The following is a 19,153-nucleotide window of genomic DNA, read 5'->3' on the forward strand; positions in this document are numbered from 1 at the left end:
CACTCTAGAGACAACAGGTATTTTGTCAAATATGTGGGTTTCATTTTTGAAAATGTAAAGAATATCCTAAAATGTGGGCATAATCAGAATGAGAAAGATGAATTGATAGATAGATATATAATACTCTTCGTATGTGTTTACAGCAAATATATGATTTTTAATAGTAGGTTAAAAAAATATATAAATTTAATACTAATTCTTCTAAAATAATTTTAAAGAATATTACAAACATTCTAAAGTCACTGCGAAATCAAAAATTCTACACTTGGTATGAATTTTGGATTTGAACAGATTATAAGTACGTTGGTGAGGGACTGGATGTTGACAGAAATGTGAAGATATTTGTTGAGATGGAAACAATACTGAGAATATACTACTATATTTAACGGTTCCCTTCCAAAGAACTCAAAGGGCAAGTGAAGAAAGTGTAGAAGTGCAAGTGTAACTTCACGCTAATGTTCGCAGTTGCTTAATTGTAGTAACAGCTAAACCTGAAATTGGCAAAATGGAAAATCTAATGACATTTTTCACAAAATTAAATCTTTTTATTTTTATATAAGTTCACTTCACCTTTTTTGGCACAGATAGCATGATTCAACCACGCTGACTGAGTTGTCTTCATATTGTACAAATATGCATAGCAAACACAGGTAGTTTCTAATTTACGCCTCCTACTCCAGTCTTCTCAAATCCTATTTGATGGCCATGCCAGAGGTTCGGAGAGATTTTGAACAAAATGTTCTACACCAAAGTAGAGGAAGAGTAGATCACCACTGGCCATGGAAAAAAGAAATGAAAACTAAATGCATTGTGCAGGGAGAAAGGAGATGCCATAGTGGGCGGCACAGGAAGGACTTCCCAAACTCCACTTCGCATGCAGAATATTTATCCTCTCGATGTCTGTCTTCTCATTTCCACTTGAGCTTCACTGGAAAACTGATTGTAGATTCCAAATATAGCTAAGTATTTGCATTTCATTTCTACAAATGGATAGAATGCCTCAAGTTACTTCACAAATCTTTGTTATACCTAGCAGGTTAATGAGTCTGTATTAGTTATATTTGCATTTTGGAGCCAAATGGACTCACAAGAAGTGTCTTTATCAGATACCTGATAATTAAATTTATTCTAATATATTCCAGCTGAAACTAAGCATTTGGAATCAGAATCGAGAAAGTACTCAATAAAAACCCTGTGCATTTTCATATCAGTGCCAAAGTGAGGGGTTAAAATAACTTAATCCGTGTTATTGTGGGCATAGCAGATATGTTATTTAGGCCATTGTTGGAAGGAAATTGAGAACGGTACCCTAGAGTAAATTCCTGTTTGGCTTATTTCAAATCTTGTTAAAATAATAAAAATAATCAAGCTCTGTTTTCTTTTATATTTTAAATCTTATTTCAGGTTCAGCATGGATAATTAGCAGATGCTCTCGTTTTGTAGGATTTTTTAAATTATTTTACTCATTTGTAATAGGAAAAGCATGTACAAGGTACGAAAAATGTATTTTGAAAGTACAGAAAGATATACAGTGAAAAATGTCTCTTCAAACTCTTGTCCTCCAGCCACCCATTTATCCTCCAAGAGATAACAATTGTTACTGACTTGGTGACCCTTGCAGAAAGATCCTCTGTTTAAATGACTATATAATGTTCAGCTCTTTTTTTGTTCTTGAACGAGTGCCACCCAGTTGGACATCTTGCATCTTTTCGCACAGTATATCTTAGAAACAGGATATGTATGGAGCTCAGTAGGCGTATGTATGGAACTGCCTCATTCTTTACGGTGGTTGCTGTGGTTTCTGCTTCATTGAATGGATGTATCATAATTTATTTCAGTGGGACCTCATTGATGAAGATTTAGTTTATCAATCCAAATAGTGCTGCAGTGAATCGCCTTATATGTATATTATTTTGTACCTGTGTAATATATCTGTAGGATAAATTTTTAGATATGAAATTACTGGGCCAAAAATTGTTGTGCTTTTACATTTTGATAAGATTTTGCCAAATTGCTGTCCATAGAGGTTGTATTAATTATACCCTTACAAAGAATTATGGTAATTATAGTAATTATCAGGAAAACAAATAATCTTCATTATGTGACTATGAATGACTTCTAGACCGCACTTGTAGTTACCCAAGCTACTATTTCTTTCTCTTAATTCTTTAATGTTAATGACCGGGTGCCTGGTCTCTAACACAATGTGAAACAATTATAATTATGATCCCAAATTTACAGATGAGGAAACTGAAGTTCAGAGATATTACATAACTGGACAGAGCTGGTAATGATACAGACCAAGGTAGTTGGGAAGCTAGAGCCTGCAACTGAACCATGATCTAATGCCCCTATTGTGCATTGTAATTTTTTAAAAAATGATGTCACATACATTTCTTGAGTTGAGATCCATACTCTCATTGTAAATAATCTTTCTTTCTTTATCATGTCTTTTTTATTTTAAAACTTGCATTTTACAGATGAGGCAGATTAAAATAGAAAGTTTTTCTTTTGTTTTCGCCCCGAGGACACCTAGAAAATTAGCACCAAGTTGAAATGATCTCCTATGACAGTCCCCAGTATTACAAATAAATATATCGCAATTTTACATGTTTTATTTTAAAATTGATGACCCTCAAGTTATTTCAGAAATATGCCCAACAAGCTCCCAAAAAGCATTTATAATAATAAATGTTTTAAAAAAAATTTTTAATAGCTTCCTGTGGTTCTTTCGGCAAGCCCCGTGACACTTTTCATCTGCATGCAAGCGGCTGTATTCTCTCTTGTACCTTGATGTACAGCCTAGGTGAAATACTGTCAGCATAAAAATTGCATTTTGTAGGTCTGCTAGGAAAGGGTCATGGAAAAGTCATCTTTGATTTGTTAATGGAATTTTTCTTCAGATGTAGTATATGGCAGCAGCGATGTGCGTCCTAAGGGAAAAAACCGTCCGTTTTATAAAAGTTTATTTTCATATTTTATACACTGTAGTTCTGTTGTGTGTTTTTGATTTAGTAACAATTTATGTGTTTTTCTGTCGCAGAGCACTGCGGCCTGTGGTGTTGAGGCTCACAGCAATGCCATCCAGCCCTGCCACATCAGAGAGGCCATTCGACGCTACGGCCACAAGATTGGCCCCCTTTCCCCGTTCACAGTACGTAATAACAGAGTTATAAAAAGTTATATTTATAATCTGAAAGAATTTTGATTTTCAAGTGGTCAAATGAAGAAGCAATGGAATTGTTGAAAGCAATTTGTGGTGACTGTAATTTTGTTGTATAAAAGTGGCATAATTCTCTTGGGAAATAAAAGTTAGTCATTTTTGTCTCTTTTTGGAAGGACAGTTTTTTTCTACAAAATATTATTTTCTTTCAATTACAAATTGTGCTTTTTTTGTTGGCGCTTATATTTTCTATTTTTCAAAGCTTAGGTTCATAAAACTTTTTTTGTCAAATTATGTGTATCCAAATATTGCTAGAAGCACTTTATATTTTAAAATTGGTTAGATTGGCAATACCACTTCTATCAGATGTCCTGCTCCTAAACATACTTTGAGTTGGAAGAAGAAGAAATGATTTCTTGACTGGCTTTGAAGTAGGCTGAAATGTAGACAGTCTTTCACATCTTCAAATGGTTTTAAAGCTTATAATCAGGGTTTGTTGTTGTTGTTGTTTTTAATGGAGAATTAAAGACTATATTTCAACAGCCTAAAGAAAGTGTGTGTGTGTGTGTGTGTGTGTGTGTTCTAATTAAATGCTCATCTTGTGGCCCTTTTATAAAAAAAATATTCATGCTAATAGAACTTTCTCTAAGTCCTTCTCTGTTTATAAGGAATTGGTTTGATTTTCAGAAAGTGAGGTTTGATTTATGAGTGACAAACAGTAGAATTTACCATTTGTTTCTTTTTAAATATTTACCTCTACTTCAACACACTAAAGCAGAATATATGTGTAACATTATACATACATATGTAAGTATAACATAGTATGTGTTTTTGCTAAGGGTGGATTTTACCGTTATCTGTTGACAGAAGCTATGATTTCTTCTAAATTAGGTCATCTCCTTTTTTTCTTTATCCTAGTTAAAGGGAATGCTTTCTTTCTATTCTGTTTTCATTAGTTATCATTAATCATACAGATTCTCAAAGTGACAGTAAGAATGTGTCAGAAGCTTTTTATATGGTCTCCAAAAGCTTTTTGTAATGGTGATGATTATTTTCACTTGTTTAATATTTAATATTTGTCTTACGTATTTTGAGAACATGATTTTATTACTGCTGACTAAAGCAATGTATCCTTTTTCATGAGTGTTTTTAGACTATTACACTTAAAAAGAAAGAATGACATCAAATACCTCTTGTTTTATTTTTTCTACCTAATAAGTGAGACTATTTTAAGCAATAAGCCAAAATGAAGATGAGATTTAGAAACAATATGAGATGATTGGAAGAATTTAAATAACAGCTGAAATTGAAAAACCAACTTATAACAAAGGATTGAAACTATCAAATCCATAGATAACAGCCAAATAATGACTAATAGGTTGAGACAGTGGAGTCAAGAGAGAGAAAAGGAGGCAGTCTTGATAATAATCTAGAAGTAATTAAAGGGTAGTGAGGGAAACAGGATTTTTGAGAAATAACCTTAAAATGGTAACTAAAAATAATGGATAAAATTACATAAAGGAAAATGTATCTAATACAAGGGGAAAATCGCCTAATCATGAAGTCTGTGGTATTTCCTCTAAAGGAAGTGGTGGCAGTAGTGGCTGCTTCATTCTTCAAGTTTTTCATTTTAAACAAAACTGGGCAGATCATTTGAGAATCATCTTGGATAATGACATTTATATGTGTATGTGTATTTGTATATGTGTGTGTGTGTGTGTGTGTAATCATTTCCCCATGTGTAACACGGTAATCTATTATTCATGTATTATTGCTTTTATAATCTAAGTATATGGTCAAAAAATGTTCTTGAAACTAAATTAAGATATAGTTTAAGCTAATTTTTATCTGATAGTATACAACCAATATATTTTTCAGAACTATTGATGCAATTTTAAAATGCTTAATTTAAATAGATCTGGAAAACAGAACAAATAAGCCATGACCTAGTAGGTTCTCTTAGCCACTGAGAGGGCAGATGGACAAATCAACAGCAAATGGTAAAGAGCTCCATCACAGAGGGGCCCCGCAGTTTCTGTCACTCCTCAGAAAGGACCTACCTTGAAAGGTCTGTTCCAGTACCTAGAGCTAAAAGAATACACCCAGCCTACAGGGCTGAATATGCCTATACCATTTTATGTCATGAGTAATATGATCAGGGAGACACCATTTCATGGTGTATGTATGTAATATATAAATCTCCCTGTTAAAAATTCTCTGTAAAGTGGGATGGATTTGCAGACTGAGTATGCTGACCCTGTGGTCACCCCGCCCTGCTCTCACATAACTTTCTACTGCTAAAAGGAGGTGTTCCTGGCATGGGAGAATGCTGATGTTCAGGTCCCCGATGCCCATTGCCTGAGATGATACTTTATGTGGCACTAGGGACACTTTGCTACCTAAGTTTTGAGTCGCAGATCCTAGGAGGAAAGGAGGCTTGTGGGCATAGATTGAAACCTAAATTTTCATCCAGAAAGGCTAAGGTAACTTACCTCCAACGTAAAATTTCCTTTGTAAACGAAAATGCCCATAAGCAACTACTTTATATTTATGAAACATAGAGATCTTGTCTTTGCAACATGTCATTCTGAATGTAGAGTGCTTGTCTGTTGTACATATAAATACGACATTTAATTTAGAGTATCTGTAACTTGATTCATGCGTAGCCAGTTTCCAATAATTTGAAATTAATTTGGAAGATTAACAACCAGTAGGTTACACAGAAACTTAATTCCAACATAAATCAATAAACCAATAAAAATCTGCTTTAAGTGAGGCATCATTCTATTTTCTACTATGTGACTTCTGAAATGATTTTATACAAAATCACAACACGGTCAGTTTCAGGAATACAATTCATTATATAAAGAATTGTGACTTCTCTTTCTTTTGGGAGTTAGTTGAAATGATAGAAGAACGGAATGATTAAAGCCATGTTAGGTGGAGGAGAGGAAAGAGTACAAACTATGCTTTGCACTCGGTAGCCACGGGAGTAGAGAGGAAAAGGGGAAGATAGCATAAACATCAGCTGCCTGCCACTCAGGTGAGTGTTGTGGAGACATTTGTAAGCCGCCTATTCCCACTTCAGCAATTATAACAGTACAGGCATGCCTGCTTTTACTGCGCTTCGCTTCATTGCACTTCACAGATTTGTGTTTTTTACAAATTAGAGGCAAAACCCTCCACCAGCAAAAATATTACAACTGGCTTTATTGTGATACTTGCTTCATTGCAGTGATCTGGAACTGACCCCGCATTAGCTCCAAGGTGTGCCTGTATGTCTTTGGCATACTGCTTTTCATTGGTGATTTCTTTCTTTTCTATGATTTCATTTATTTTCAATCCTACGCACAAGATCATAGAACGTATCATATCTAGAAGACTTCAGTAATTTTTCTGAGGTTAAGCTATTAATTAGATGAAATGATGGAGCCAAGACTAAAAATTCAGGCCTTCCAACTCCCAGCTCCAAAATCTTTCACCTAAAACACACTTTTGCAGCTGTCCACACCCCTATAGGCCTGAGCTTCTGTATACACATGCTAAAGGACATTTCAACAGACTAATTTTACTTCTTGCTTATTGATTTTTCCTAAATAATTCTGAAAATCACTTCATGTCTGTGATTTGTAGTCGTTGTTTTAGAGTGCTTATGAAACCTAGCATGCCCTAAGTGATTTTGATGCTTGTCATCTTATGTTGTCTTTTCACTCATAGTAGTTGATATTATGTGAGACCGTACTGTGTGGCGATTAAGACTTGCTCCTAGAGCCAGATGGCCAGGGTTCAGACCCCAGCTCTGCCACCTACTAGCTAAGTAGCCTTAAGGAAGTTTCATAACCTCTCTGTAGCTAGTTTCATCACCTGTAAAATGAGTATAATAATAGAATGTTCGTCATGATGGAATTGAAGGAGTACTGTCAATTTGATATGTGGTAAGCTCTTATAAATTATGCTAATAATAGTGGAAGTACTAGTAGCCATAGTAACTGTAATATATTTTCTTAACGCACATCAGGTAAGTATACAGATTAAAGTAGAAGCTGTCCCCCAACCACCAGCCAACAACACAGACCTACAAACACACACACAACACACAGAGGCCTCACTTTGTAATCCCAGAAGAAACTAAAACCTGAATAATGTGATTTATTTTATAGACTAATAGTTTATACCATTAAAATTTAAATACAACTTAAAGATTATTGTTCCTGAGAATAAATACTCATTTTTACTTTTTTGCATAAATGATTGAAGAACATTAATGGCTTTTATGACCATTATCACCTTAAAAAATAAGGTGTCAGTAACTGACTATACATATGCATAGTTACCACTCGATTTTTTCCTACTAGCTAGCTTTTGTATACTAGCTCTTATGAAACAGAAATCTAAAGAACAAATGGCCTGGCCTCAAATTTATAAAACTTTATCAAATTCAGTTTTTATGAGTTTATATAATTGTGTAAGTTATTTAAAAAGTTTTCAGAGACTGATGAGAATATCAAAGTTAGGGATAAGTTTTTAAAAATAAATTATTACTAGCCTTTTTTCCCTCAGTCTTTACAATTTCTTCATTTTACTTGTTTATGAAAATAGTATTAGCATGTTAGAAAACTAAGACAGTAAGGGAAAGTGTAGGGAACAAATGACATTAAGACGCGCATCAGGGCCCAAAACAAAGGTGTAGAAAAGCTTTAAGTGAATTGTCCTATCAGAAAATTACTTGAAATGTAATTGCTTGAAGAAGTATTTTCTTCTCACAGCCTAAAAATTCAAATGGCTTTGGTAATAGTTTTTTTAAAAAGTATTCGTAGAGTTTACTTGTGCAAGTTGAGACGTAAAACAACATTTTAAAATTTTGTGAATGAAGTGGAGTTTCACAGTTACAGCATTTTGTTTTGTCTCTCAGAGAAAATACCCCAAAAACTAACCCAGCATACTGTTTGTCTGTCATATAGAAGATGGTTAGACATATGTTTTATCTAGATCCTCGCTGTTTACAAGCAGTGGGTGGTGCCCACGGCTACCTGCTCCAAAGCTCAATTCCAACTCTCAATGGGAACTGCTGCGAGTGGCTGATATAAAACCAGGCCTATAATTTTGAAAGCCAGAGAAAGAAAACTGTGTTCACTGAGTGAGATGACATAATCCCGTGTGTAATGCCTAAATCTATTTTAGTTTTTCCTGAGTGACCGTCACTGTAGAAAAATATGTGAACCCCCTGAGCTTGCATATTATCAGGTGCCTTTTATTGAACTGGAGTGAGTGAGACAATAAAATTGCTCGTTTAAGCAACCTCAATAATACCTTAAGTGCATTTCTAGAAGTGAGTTGCTTCAGTATCCACTAAGCTATCTTAAATTCTGAGACAGAATCAGTATTTTAAAGCAAGCTAAAACTTCAGAAAGCCAGTTAGTTTCTGTCTCTGAGATGCTTTGTACTGTGCCCAAGGGCACCTTAAAGGTGAATGTCAGAGGTGCCCTCAAGTCCAGCCTCCTGACTCTCACTCAGTTCACTGCTCTTCCACTGTGGCCATTTACTTTGATGTATATAAAACTATTAGGGGTGCTAGGGATGCGTTCGTATCATTGGTTCTTCAGGAATGTTTGCCACACACAAATAAGGATCAAAAATATGAAATTTCCTTTAAGAATGCCTCACATTCAATTTGTTTTCTTTTTTTTTAAATTTTTTTTCAGTTACAGTTCACATTCAGTATTATTTTGTCTTAGTTTCAGATGTACACCACCTAGCACTTGACATAGTTGTTGCAACATTACTGACTATATTCTCTATTCTGTACTTTATATCCCCGTGACTATTTTGTAACTACTAATTTGTATTTCTTACTCCGTTCACCTTTTTCACCCAACTGCCCAACCCCCCTCCTCTCTGGCAACTATCAGTTTGTTCTCTGTATCTATGAGTCTGTTTCTGTTTTGTTTGTTTAGTTTGTTCTTTAGGTTCCACATATAAGTGAGTTGATACGGTATTTGTCTTTCTCTGTCTGATTCATTTCACTTAGCATTATATTCTCTAGGTCTGTTCATGTTGTCGCAAATCATAAGATTTCATTCTTTTTTATAACTGAGTAATTCTATATATGCACCACAATTTCTTTACCCAATCACCTATCAATGTGCACTTGGGTTGCTTCCATATATTGGCTATTGTAAATAGTGCATCAGTGAACATACATGTGCATATATCTTTTCAAATTTGTGTTTTGAATTTCTTCAGGTAAATACCCAGAAGTGGAATTACTAGGTCATAGGTAGTTCTATTTTTAATTTTTTGAGGAACCTCCAAAACGTTTTCCATAGTTGCTGCACTAATTTGCAATCCCACCAACAGTGCACGAGAGTTTCTTTTCTCCACATCCTCACCAACACTTGTTTGTTGATTTATTGAGGATAGCCATTCTGACAGGTGTGAAGTGATAGCTCATTGTGATTTTAATTTGCATTTCTGTGGTAATTAGTGATGTTGAGCATCTTTTCATATGTCTATTAGACATCTGTATGTTCTCTTTGGAAAAATGTCTGTTCATGTCCTCTGCCCATTTTTTAAATTAGATTGTTTGTGTGTTTTTTTTGGTGTTGAGTTGTATGAGTTATTTATAAATATTGGATATTAACCCTTTATCAGATGTAACATTGACGAATATTTATGATTTCGGGTCTGACATTTAAGTCTTTAATCCATTCTGAGTTTACTTTTGCATATGGTATAAGAAGGTGGTCCATTTTCTTTTTTTTCTATGTATCTGTCCAGTTTTCCCAACACCATTTATTGAATAGACTGTCTTTACCCTACTGTATGTTCTTGCCTCCTTTGTCATAGATTAAATGACCATATAGGTGTGGAATTATTTCTGGGCTCTCTATTCTGTTCCATAATCTATGTTTTGTGAGCAAAACTTACAGTGAATGTTTAAATTTAAAAACATTATTACAGTAAAAGACATTACCATTAATCGCCCCCAAAATACTCCCACTCACTTCAAACACACTCATTCCATCATTCTTGCCACTTGCTGAAGCAGTTCTGGAAGTCCTCTTTCATGAGTGTCTTTAGTTGCGCAGTCGTGGCTGCCTCGATGTCCTGACTCATTTTGACTTTGGGGAAGAGCCAGAAGTTGCACAGTGCTGGATCCAGTGAATAAGGTGGATGAGGACAACAATAATGTTTTTATTCGACAGAAATTGCTGTATACCAGAAGCGATGTGTGATACGGAGCGTTGTCATGATGGAGGATGATTTACCGCACACTTTAAAACGCACCTTCTCTCAACCACAGCTCACACCCAACTGATTGCACTGACCGAGTTGAAGCTTATCACACACTGTTACTAAGGTTGGATGCACTGCTTCCCGTATTGAAGTTCCCTGCCTTTCCATTGGATGGCACTCGGCAGCAGCATTCCCCGTATTTTGTGATCACAATGGAAAGGCTCCATGTCACACATCGCATCTGGTATATGGCAATTTCTGTCCAATAAAAACATTACGGTGTCCTCATCCACCTTATTCCCCGGATCTGGCACCATGTGACTTCTGGCTCTTCCCCAAAGTCAAAATGATTCAGGACATGGAGGCAGCCATGACAGCGCAACTAAAGACACTCACAAAAGAGGATTTCCAGAACTGCTTCAGAAAGTGGCAAGAAGGATGGGATAAGTGTATTCAAAGCAAGGGGTAGTATGTTGAGCAGGATTAATGGCAATGTGTCTTTTACTGTAATAAATTTTTTTATTTAAACATTCACTGTATTGTTTGATCACACCTTGTATGTGTCTGTTTTTATGCTAATATCATGCTATTTTGATTACTATGGCCAAGTAGTATAGTTTGATACCAGGTAACATGATACTTCCAATTTTGTTCTTCTTTCTCAAGATTGCTGTGGTTATTTGGGGTCTTTTGAGGTTCCATATAAGTTCTGAGATTGTTTGTTCTAGTTTTGTGGAAAATGCCATTAGTATTTTGATAGGTATTGCATTGAATCTATAGATGCTTTGAATAGGTGCTTTGAATAGGATGGACATTTTAACAATGTTAATTCTTCCTATCCGTGAGCTTCGTATGTGCTTCCATTTATTTGTATCTTCCTCAGTTTATTTCTTCAGTGTCTTATAGGACAGGTCTTTTACCTCATTGGTTAAATTTATTCCTAAGTATTTTTTTTTTTGGGGGGGGGGGGGGTTATTTATTTGTTTGTTTGTTTTTTTCCTGCAATTGTAAATGGAATTGTCTTCTTAACTAATGTCTCTGACAGTTCGTTATTGGTATATAAAAATGCATCCGATTTCTGAATATTGATTTTGTATCCTGCTACTTTACTGAATTCATTTATCAGTTCTAATAGTTTTTTGGTGAAATATTTTGGGTTCTCTATATATAGTATCAAGTCATCTGCAAATAATGACAGTTTTACTTCTTCCTTTCCAATTTGGTTACCCTTTATTTCTTTATCTTGTCTGATTGTTGTGGCGAGGACTTTCAATGCTTTGTTGAATAAAACTGGTGAAGGTGAGCACCCCTGTCTTCTTCCGGATCTTAAGGGGGACACTTTCAGCTTTTCCCTGTTGAGTATGAGGTTAGCTGTGGATTTGTCACGGCCTTTTTATTATGTTGAGGAACATTCCTTCTATTCCCACTTTGCTGAGAGTTTTTATCATAAATGGATACTGGATTTTTTCAGACACTTTCTACATCTATTGATATGATCATATGATTTTTATCTTTCACTTTATGTGGTGTATCACATTAATTGATTTGCAGATATTGAATCAACTTTGCACCCCAGGAGTAAATCCCACTTGATCATGGTGTATGATCATTTTCATGTATCGCTGTATTTGGTTGGCTAATATTTCATTGAGGATTTTTGCATCTATGTTCATAAGGAATATCAGCTTATAGTTTTTTTGTGTTTTTTGTTTGTTTGTTTGTTTTGTTTTGTTTTTGTAATAGCTTTGTCTGGTTTGGGAATCAGGATAATTAATGGTGGCCTGGTAAAATGAGCTTGGGAGCTTTCTGTGTTCTTGAACTTTTTGGAATAGTTTGAAAGGATCAATGTTAATTCTTCTCTGAATGTTTGGTAAAAGGTGAATTTTGTTTGTTGGGAGTTCGGTACTCCCAACAGTTCAGGACTTTGGTTTGTTGGGCGTTTTTTGATTATTGATTTGATTTCTCTAGTAGTAATCAGTTGCTTCAGATTTTCTGTTTCTAGTTGATTCAGTCTTGGAAGATTGTATGTTTCTACAAATTTATTCATATTCCAGATTGTCAAACTTGTTGGCATATAGTTGTCTGTAATATTTTCTCATAATCTTTTGTGTTTCTGTGGTGTCAGATGTCACTTCTCTTTTATTTCTGATTTTATTTATTTGGGTTCTCTCTCTTTCTTTTGATGATTCTGGTTAAAGGTTTATCATTTGTTTATCTTTTCAAACAACCAGCTCTTGGTTTCATTAATTTTTTGTATTGTTTTTTCAGGCTCTATTTTGTTTATTTCTGTTCTGATCTTTATTATTTCCTTCCTTCTGTTCACTTTGGGCTTTGTTTGCTCTTCTTTTTCTAGTTCCTTTAAGTTTAAGGTTAGATTGTTTATTTGAGATTTTTCTTACTTCTTGGGATAGCCCTGTATTTCTTCTATGAATATCCCTCTTAGGACTGCCTTTGCTGTGTCCCATAGATTTTAGGTTGTTGTGTTTTCATTTTCATTTGTTTCAGGTATTTTGATTTCTTCCTTAATCTCACTGTTTACCCATTCATTATTTAGTAAAATGTGTTTAGCTTCCATGTATTTGTATGTTTTCTAGGTGTTTTTTAGGTGTGTTTTTTTTTTTCTTGTAACTGATTTCTAGTTTTCATAGTCTTGTGGTCAGAGAAGATGCTTGATATTATTTCAGTCTTCTTAAATTTATTGAGACTTGTTTTGTGGCCAACATGTAGTCTATCTTGGAAAATGTTCCGTGTTCAATTGAAAAGAATGTATATTCTGCTGCTTTGGGGGTGAAATGCTCTAAAAATACCAATGCAGTCCATCTGGTCTAGTGTGTCATTAAGGCTGCTATTTCCTTGTTTATTTTCTGTCTGGAAAATCTGTCCACTGGTGTCAATAGGGTGTTAAATTCCCCGAATATGGTTGTATTACTGTCGATCTCTCCCTTTATGTTGGTTGGTATTTGCTTTATGTATTTAGATGCTCCTATGTTGGATGCATAAATGTTTCCAAGGGTTATATCCTCTTGTTGGATTGATTCCTTTAAAATTATGTAATGTTCCTCTTCATCTCTTGTTGTAGCCTTTGTTTTAAAGTCTGTTTTGTCTGATATAAATAATGCTGCCCCAGCTTTTTTTGTTTCCATTCACATGAAATATCATTTCCATTGCTTAACTTCCAGTCGGTATGTCTTTCAATCTGAAGTGGGTCTCTTGTAGACAGCGTATGAATGGGTCCTGTTTTCTTATCCATTTAGCTACCCTATGTCTTTTGATTGAAGCATTTAATCCATTTACCTTTAAAGTGGTTATTAATAAATACATGGTTACTGCCATTTTATTATTCATCTTCCCCCCCCCCCTTCTTCTTAAAGAGGTCCTTTTGCTATTTCTTGTAATACTGGCTTAGGAGTGATGAACACCTTTAGCTTTTTCTTTTCTGGGAAGCTCACTAGCTCTCTTTCAATTTTAAATGATAGCCTTGCTGGGTAGAATAGTCTTGGCTGTAGTTCGTTGCTTTTCATCACCTTGAATATTTCACGCCAGTTTCTTCTTTGCTGCAAAGTTTCTATTGAGAAATCAGCTGACAGTCTTAGGGGAGCACCCTTGTAGGTAACTAACTGCTTTTTTTCTGATGCTTTTAAGATTCTCTCTTTGTCTTTAACCTTTGCCATTTTAATTATAATGTGTCTTTCTTGGTGTGAGTCTGTTTGGGTTCATCTTGTTTGGGCTTCTTGTACTTCCTCAGCTTGTATGTCTGTTTCCCTTGTCAGGTGAGGGAAGTTTTCCATCATTATTCCTTCAAACAGATTTTCAATTCCTTGCTCTCTCTCTCTTCTTCTGGTACCCCTGTAATGCAAATGTTATTACGTTTGATGTTGTCCCAGAGGTTTCTTAAATTATCCTCATTTTTTTTTTTTTGGATTCTTTTTTCTTTTTGCTGTTCCAGTTGTGTGTTTTCTACTACTTTGTCTTCTAAATTGCTATTGGATCCTTTGTTTAATCTATTCTGCTGCTGATTCCTTCTAGTGCATTCTTTATTTTATTATTGTATTATTTACTTCTGACTGGTTCTTTTTTATTGTTTCTATATCATTTTTTATGCTGCTATCTCTTTGTTGAAATGCTCACTAAGTTCCTGGTGCATCCTTATAACCATTGTTCTGAACTTTATATCTGGTAGGTTGCTTGCCTCCATTTCATTTAGTTCCTTTTTTGGAGTTTTCTCCTGTTCTCTCATCTGGGACATATTTCTGTTTCCCCTTTTGGCTGCCTCTCTGTGTTTGCTTCTGTGTGTCAGATATATCTGCTGCGTCTCCCAGGCTTGGCTGGGTAGCCTTGTGTAGTAGGTGTCCTGTGGGGCCCTACAGACTCCCTGGTCACCTACACTGGGTGCTCCATTAGTGTCCCTTCTGTGGGTTGTGTGTGCCCTCCTCTTATATTTGAGCCATGATTGCTGTTGGCATGTCATTCAGTGGGATTGACCCTCAAGCTGATTGGCTATAGGGTCTGGCTATGTCCACAGCTTATGGGCTGCTGTGCGAGGGGCTTATCTCACAGAGCAGGATTTGCCCCATTGGGCTCTGGTGCCTGCTGAGACCGTTCTTTGGATATGCTGCTTGTGGGGCTAATTGTGTGGTGCTGTGCTGTAGTCTGCTGCTGATTTCCAGGTATGTGTTTTTGTGGCCTCTTGAGAGGGGCTCCAGTACAGGCCCAGTTCACTCACTGCCTGTGGCTGGCCAGGGACTGCCTGGTAGGAGCAATAAAGTGATCTGTGGTTCATCACTACCTTTGCTGGACCTGGAGGCATGTGGAAGAGGCCACGCTACAAATCAAGGATGGCTGCCATCAATATCAGGACTGGGGTAGATCCATAAAAAGCCTAGGACACCCCAAGGTCTGCTGCCGCCTGCCAGCTCCCATACCTCTAAGCTACTGATAGAACCTCCTGTGGTTCGCGACTAGGATGAGGCAGGATTCAGGGAGTCACCAGGGTGGGACAACTGTTCACCAGGTTAATGTAGATTCTGGTTTGGTGCCAGTGCTGAGCCTGGAGCTACTCAGCAAAAGTCCCAGAGTAGTACACTGAGGCCATTCACTTCCCACCTGTGGCCCACGGGACCCCTCAAGAGTTGTCCAACAAAGAGTGTGATGTGAATGAGACTGGATGTTCACTGAGAATGTGCCTCCAGAATTGAAGGAGTTGGGTGGAGTGGGGTCCCAGGGAGTCACCAGGGTGGAGCAAGTGTGTAGAGTGAGCAAGCAGAGTTCACCAGGCTAATGCAGATCCAGATTTGTCCATGTGGGGAGGGATCAGCACAGGAAAGATAGCAACTGTCCTTCCAGTCCTTGCCCTGAAGCCACACTCTCAGTCTCTGTCTCTCTCTCTGTGTCTCTCTCTCTCTCTCTCTGTCTCTCTCTCTCTCTCTCTCTCTCTCTCTGTCTGTCTGTCTGTCTGTCTCTGTCTCTGTCTCTGTCACCTGAGTTACTGTCCCTCCACCAGAGCCCAGGGTGAGTGCCTATGAGCAAGTGAGCCTGTGTATGGGCCCTTTAAGAGGAAGTTTGGGTTTCCCAAAGCCTTTAAAGTTCCATTTTTAAAAATTCTGGTACTATTAACAACAGGTTTCTTTCTACAGTAAACAGTGATTATTCACACACTTTTTGCTTTGTTCTGCCTTCACTTTTATATGAGCAGTACAGTCCTTACATTTAGTTCAGCATAGGGTGTAGATCCAAAGGTGATGTACTCACCCGCACAGTTTTATACAGAGCATTTATTTGGACTGCTTTAACGATGAAAACAACAAACCTAATAAGCCAAAATTCCAAGATATAACTTCCTAATCAATAAAACATTTACAAGAGGGTAAGGAGGGAGGAGGGTTGGTAGAAAAGAGTAAAGGGGGTCAAATATAGGGTGATGGAAGGAGAACTGACTCTGGGTGGGGAACACAATGCAATATATAGACGATGTATTACAGAATTGTATACTTGAAACCTATACAATTTTACTAACCAATGTCACCCCAATAAATTTAATTTTAAAAATGAAAAAAAAATTTTTTAATGAAAATAAAGTTCAAATATAAAAGTAATGACAGAACCTTTATTTTGACAGAACCTTTATTTTGAATATCATAAAAATTTTAAATGGACATTCAAATCAAACATCTATGAGGCCCTTTGAAATTCTGCAAAGAATACTAGAATTTTCAGGAACATAGTTGGAAAAGGAGAAAAACAGTCATTTCTGTTGGGAGAATGGTTAAAATACAAATGAAAGTTGATAGCCCTAATCAGCCCTGTGAGTTTTCTCTAAGCTTATATCCTTTAAAGTCTTTTTAAATTTGAAGTAGTTCAAGAAGTTAATGAATTTCCATTCATTGTAAAAGGCAAGCTATATCTTCGAGAATGGAGGAAGAATTTGAATATGAGAGCAAGGAAAGAGGAGTAATTGATAAGAGGAATTTTTTGAGCAGAATATTCTAAAAGGACCAAATCTTTAGATTTGAATGTGTTGTTACAGTTTCTAGGTTTCTGCAGTCTTCTGAAAGAGTGGGGATAGAATGGAAAAATATTTTGAGTAACTCCCAAAAGGAAATTATTTTTTCTTTAAAAAAAGAACATAGGATTCCTTTAACTCATAAATTCATGAAAGGAGCAAAAGGATTAGTTGGAAGGAACTAAACTAAGCTGAGATATCTCAAAACTTAAAAATCGTACTCTAAAAATGGCAAGAAACATTTTAAGTCTATGACTAAATAGGAAGATTGTAAGTATTGAGTTAGACATATAACAGTCAATATATTAAATTGCTTACATTCACCTAGCAAAAATACTATTTAAAATTTTTAATTAAGATTTTATATCTAAACTAGGTTAATATTACAAAACAACTCATAAGTTTTGTTTAAAAAGGTTCTTTATTTACCATTGCCAGAAACATCTAACATTCGTAAGTGTATTTTGTTTAATGAAACATTTGTATACTGTTTTACTGATAGCATAACAAAAATCTTTTCTAACAGCCATGATAAGAGTCTATCGCACTGGAGATGATTTACTTTTTGATGATTTCTTAAATAGTGTTATATATTATAGTCACACAAATATAATTATTGAACTGTTATTTAATTCACTGATGTAGTTGCAAAGTTAATCCCACAACGTAATAAGTAGATTGTTTTAAGTGGAAAATTTACACCTTCCAGAAGCGAAACTGATACCTTACTCTTATTGTGCCCTGTGTATATTAAAGGCTATATCCAACGTAGGAAAAATATGCAAGAAAAAAATAATTATACATTGTTTCCCTGACTGGCGTTTTAATTATGATTTGATTTAATCCAAAACCCCCTAGGCTATGTATGCGTAGATCAAATATTCCACCCCACACTCCGCCTCTACGTGACCCCAAGCTGCAGAAGAGAGAATTCATAGCCCATATGTCCGTCATATGTTAATTCTTGCCCTGGCACCTGGATAGGCTCTCCCACCTGATTGGAGTGCACTTGCAATTCTGGGCATATACCCAAACTGTGAAGTAGGCACTCCAGATCTGGAAATATTTTGGCGGATTAGTTGGCAGAGGTCATGAGGGCAGAGCCCAGTGTCAGGCTCTGAATTTGCCCAGGTGCATTCAAGGTGACTGTACCCCGGGTGGAAATACCACGGATGGAGTATTAGAGTTGACTCTCTGGCTCCAGAAGTTCACAGCCTGGCCTACAAGTTCCTGTCAATTCCAATTTAAACACTTGTGCAGATTTTATAGTTTCCAGTAGAGAAGTTAGAGACTACATTTCTGGCTCTGATTTAATTCTGCATTCCTGATCTAACCTAAAACACCCATTCCTGGATTCGAGACTAATTAGGTAAGAGTCTAATAAGTAAATAAGTTATAGTTGACAAGCATTCCTCATCCAAGCAAGCTTTTGGTGTTTTTAAAAGGGGGGGAGGGGATGAGAGAGAAAAAGAGAAGAGGTGAGGGGAGGGAAGGGGGAAGAGAAAGAAAACTAGCCTGTCCTCTATACTGTGCTTTTCTTCTGTTGTGTAATGAAGACAGTGTTAGGGGCCGACCCTCTTGTGGGTGAACTAACTTCACTTCAGTTATAGGTGACAAGCAATATCTTTCACCCACACAGTCAGCTCACAGATGGTTAAAATCAGAAATGAATAAGAAGGCAAGGTAAGACTGTACTGCTACGAGTCAATCTGTCACCCAGCACTGCTGGAAAAACAATTCAAAGCACATGCCTTCCTGGTAAGATGAAAGCACACTTCACACACAAAGGACAGCAACTTGCTTTCTGAGTTTGGACTAGGTAATAACAATCCATTTGGCAGAATGCATTATTTGTACAATTGGACTACACATGATTTAGAAGTGGAAGCACCAGTGTTGATATCCCAACATGTCCTATGATCCTTGTCCCATGTCCAAGCTCTGATATTGCCGTATATTAATTCAGTGAACACTTGCAAAATACAATTGCTAGAAATATATTGAAATGGGGGTATGGTACATGGAGATGAGTAACTGGATGTTGCAATATAACAAAGGAGACACATGTCTGAGCAGTGCCATGTGATTGGTGGTGTCACTGTAGAGTGGACGAAGTGCCCAGGTCCTGACAAGGAGGGCACAGTTTGCCTGAGAAGTCAAGGAAGCTTTGTGGGCTCGTTAACATTTGAACTGAGTTTACGAGACAGAGGTGAGGGAAATGAGTTAAGAATTTTGAAAAGATAATTCAGGCAGAA

At 36.4% G+C, this 19,153-nt stretch overlaps 1 protein-coding gene across 3 annotated transcripts in view; it reads left to right on the forward strand.

The window, feature by feature from the left end:
• SUPT3H (SPT3 homolog, SAGA and STAGA complex component) overlaps positions 1-19,153 on the forward strand; it is a 464,602-nt gene that overhangs the window by 364,763 nt on the left and 80,686 nt on the right. For all 3 annotated transcript variants that reach the window (XR_012496623.2, XM_074333030.2, XM_074333029.2), the window contains exon 11: positions 3,044-3,154. Coding sequence is in view for 2 of the 3 variants with exons in the window: in XM_074333030.2 (XP_074189131.1) it covers positions 3,044-3,154 (111 nt within the window). In the remaining variant the exon portion in view is untranslated. The remainder of the gene's footprint in view (positions 1-3,043; positions 3,155-19,153) is intronic.

The sequence above is a fragment of the Rhinolophus sinicus genome, chromosome 2 (genome assembly GCF_057876585.1).
Source record: "Rhinolophus sinicus isolate RSI-liver-muscle chromosome 2, RSI-T2T, whole genome shotgun sequence".
NCBI lineage: Eukaryota > Metazoa > Chordata > Mammalia > Chiroptera > Rhinolophidae > Rhinolophus > Rhinolophus sinicus.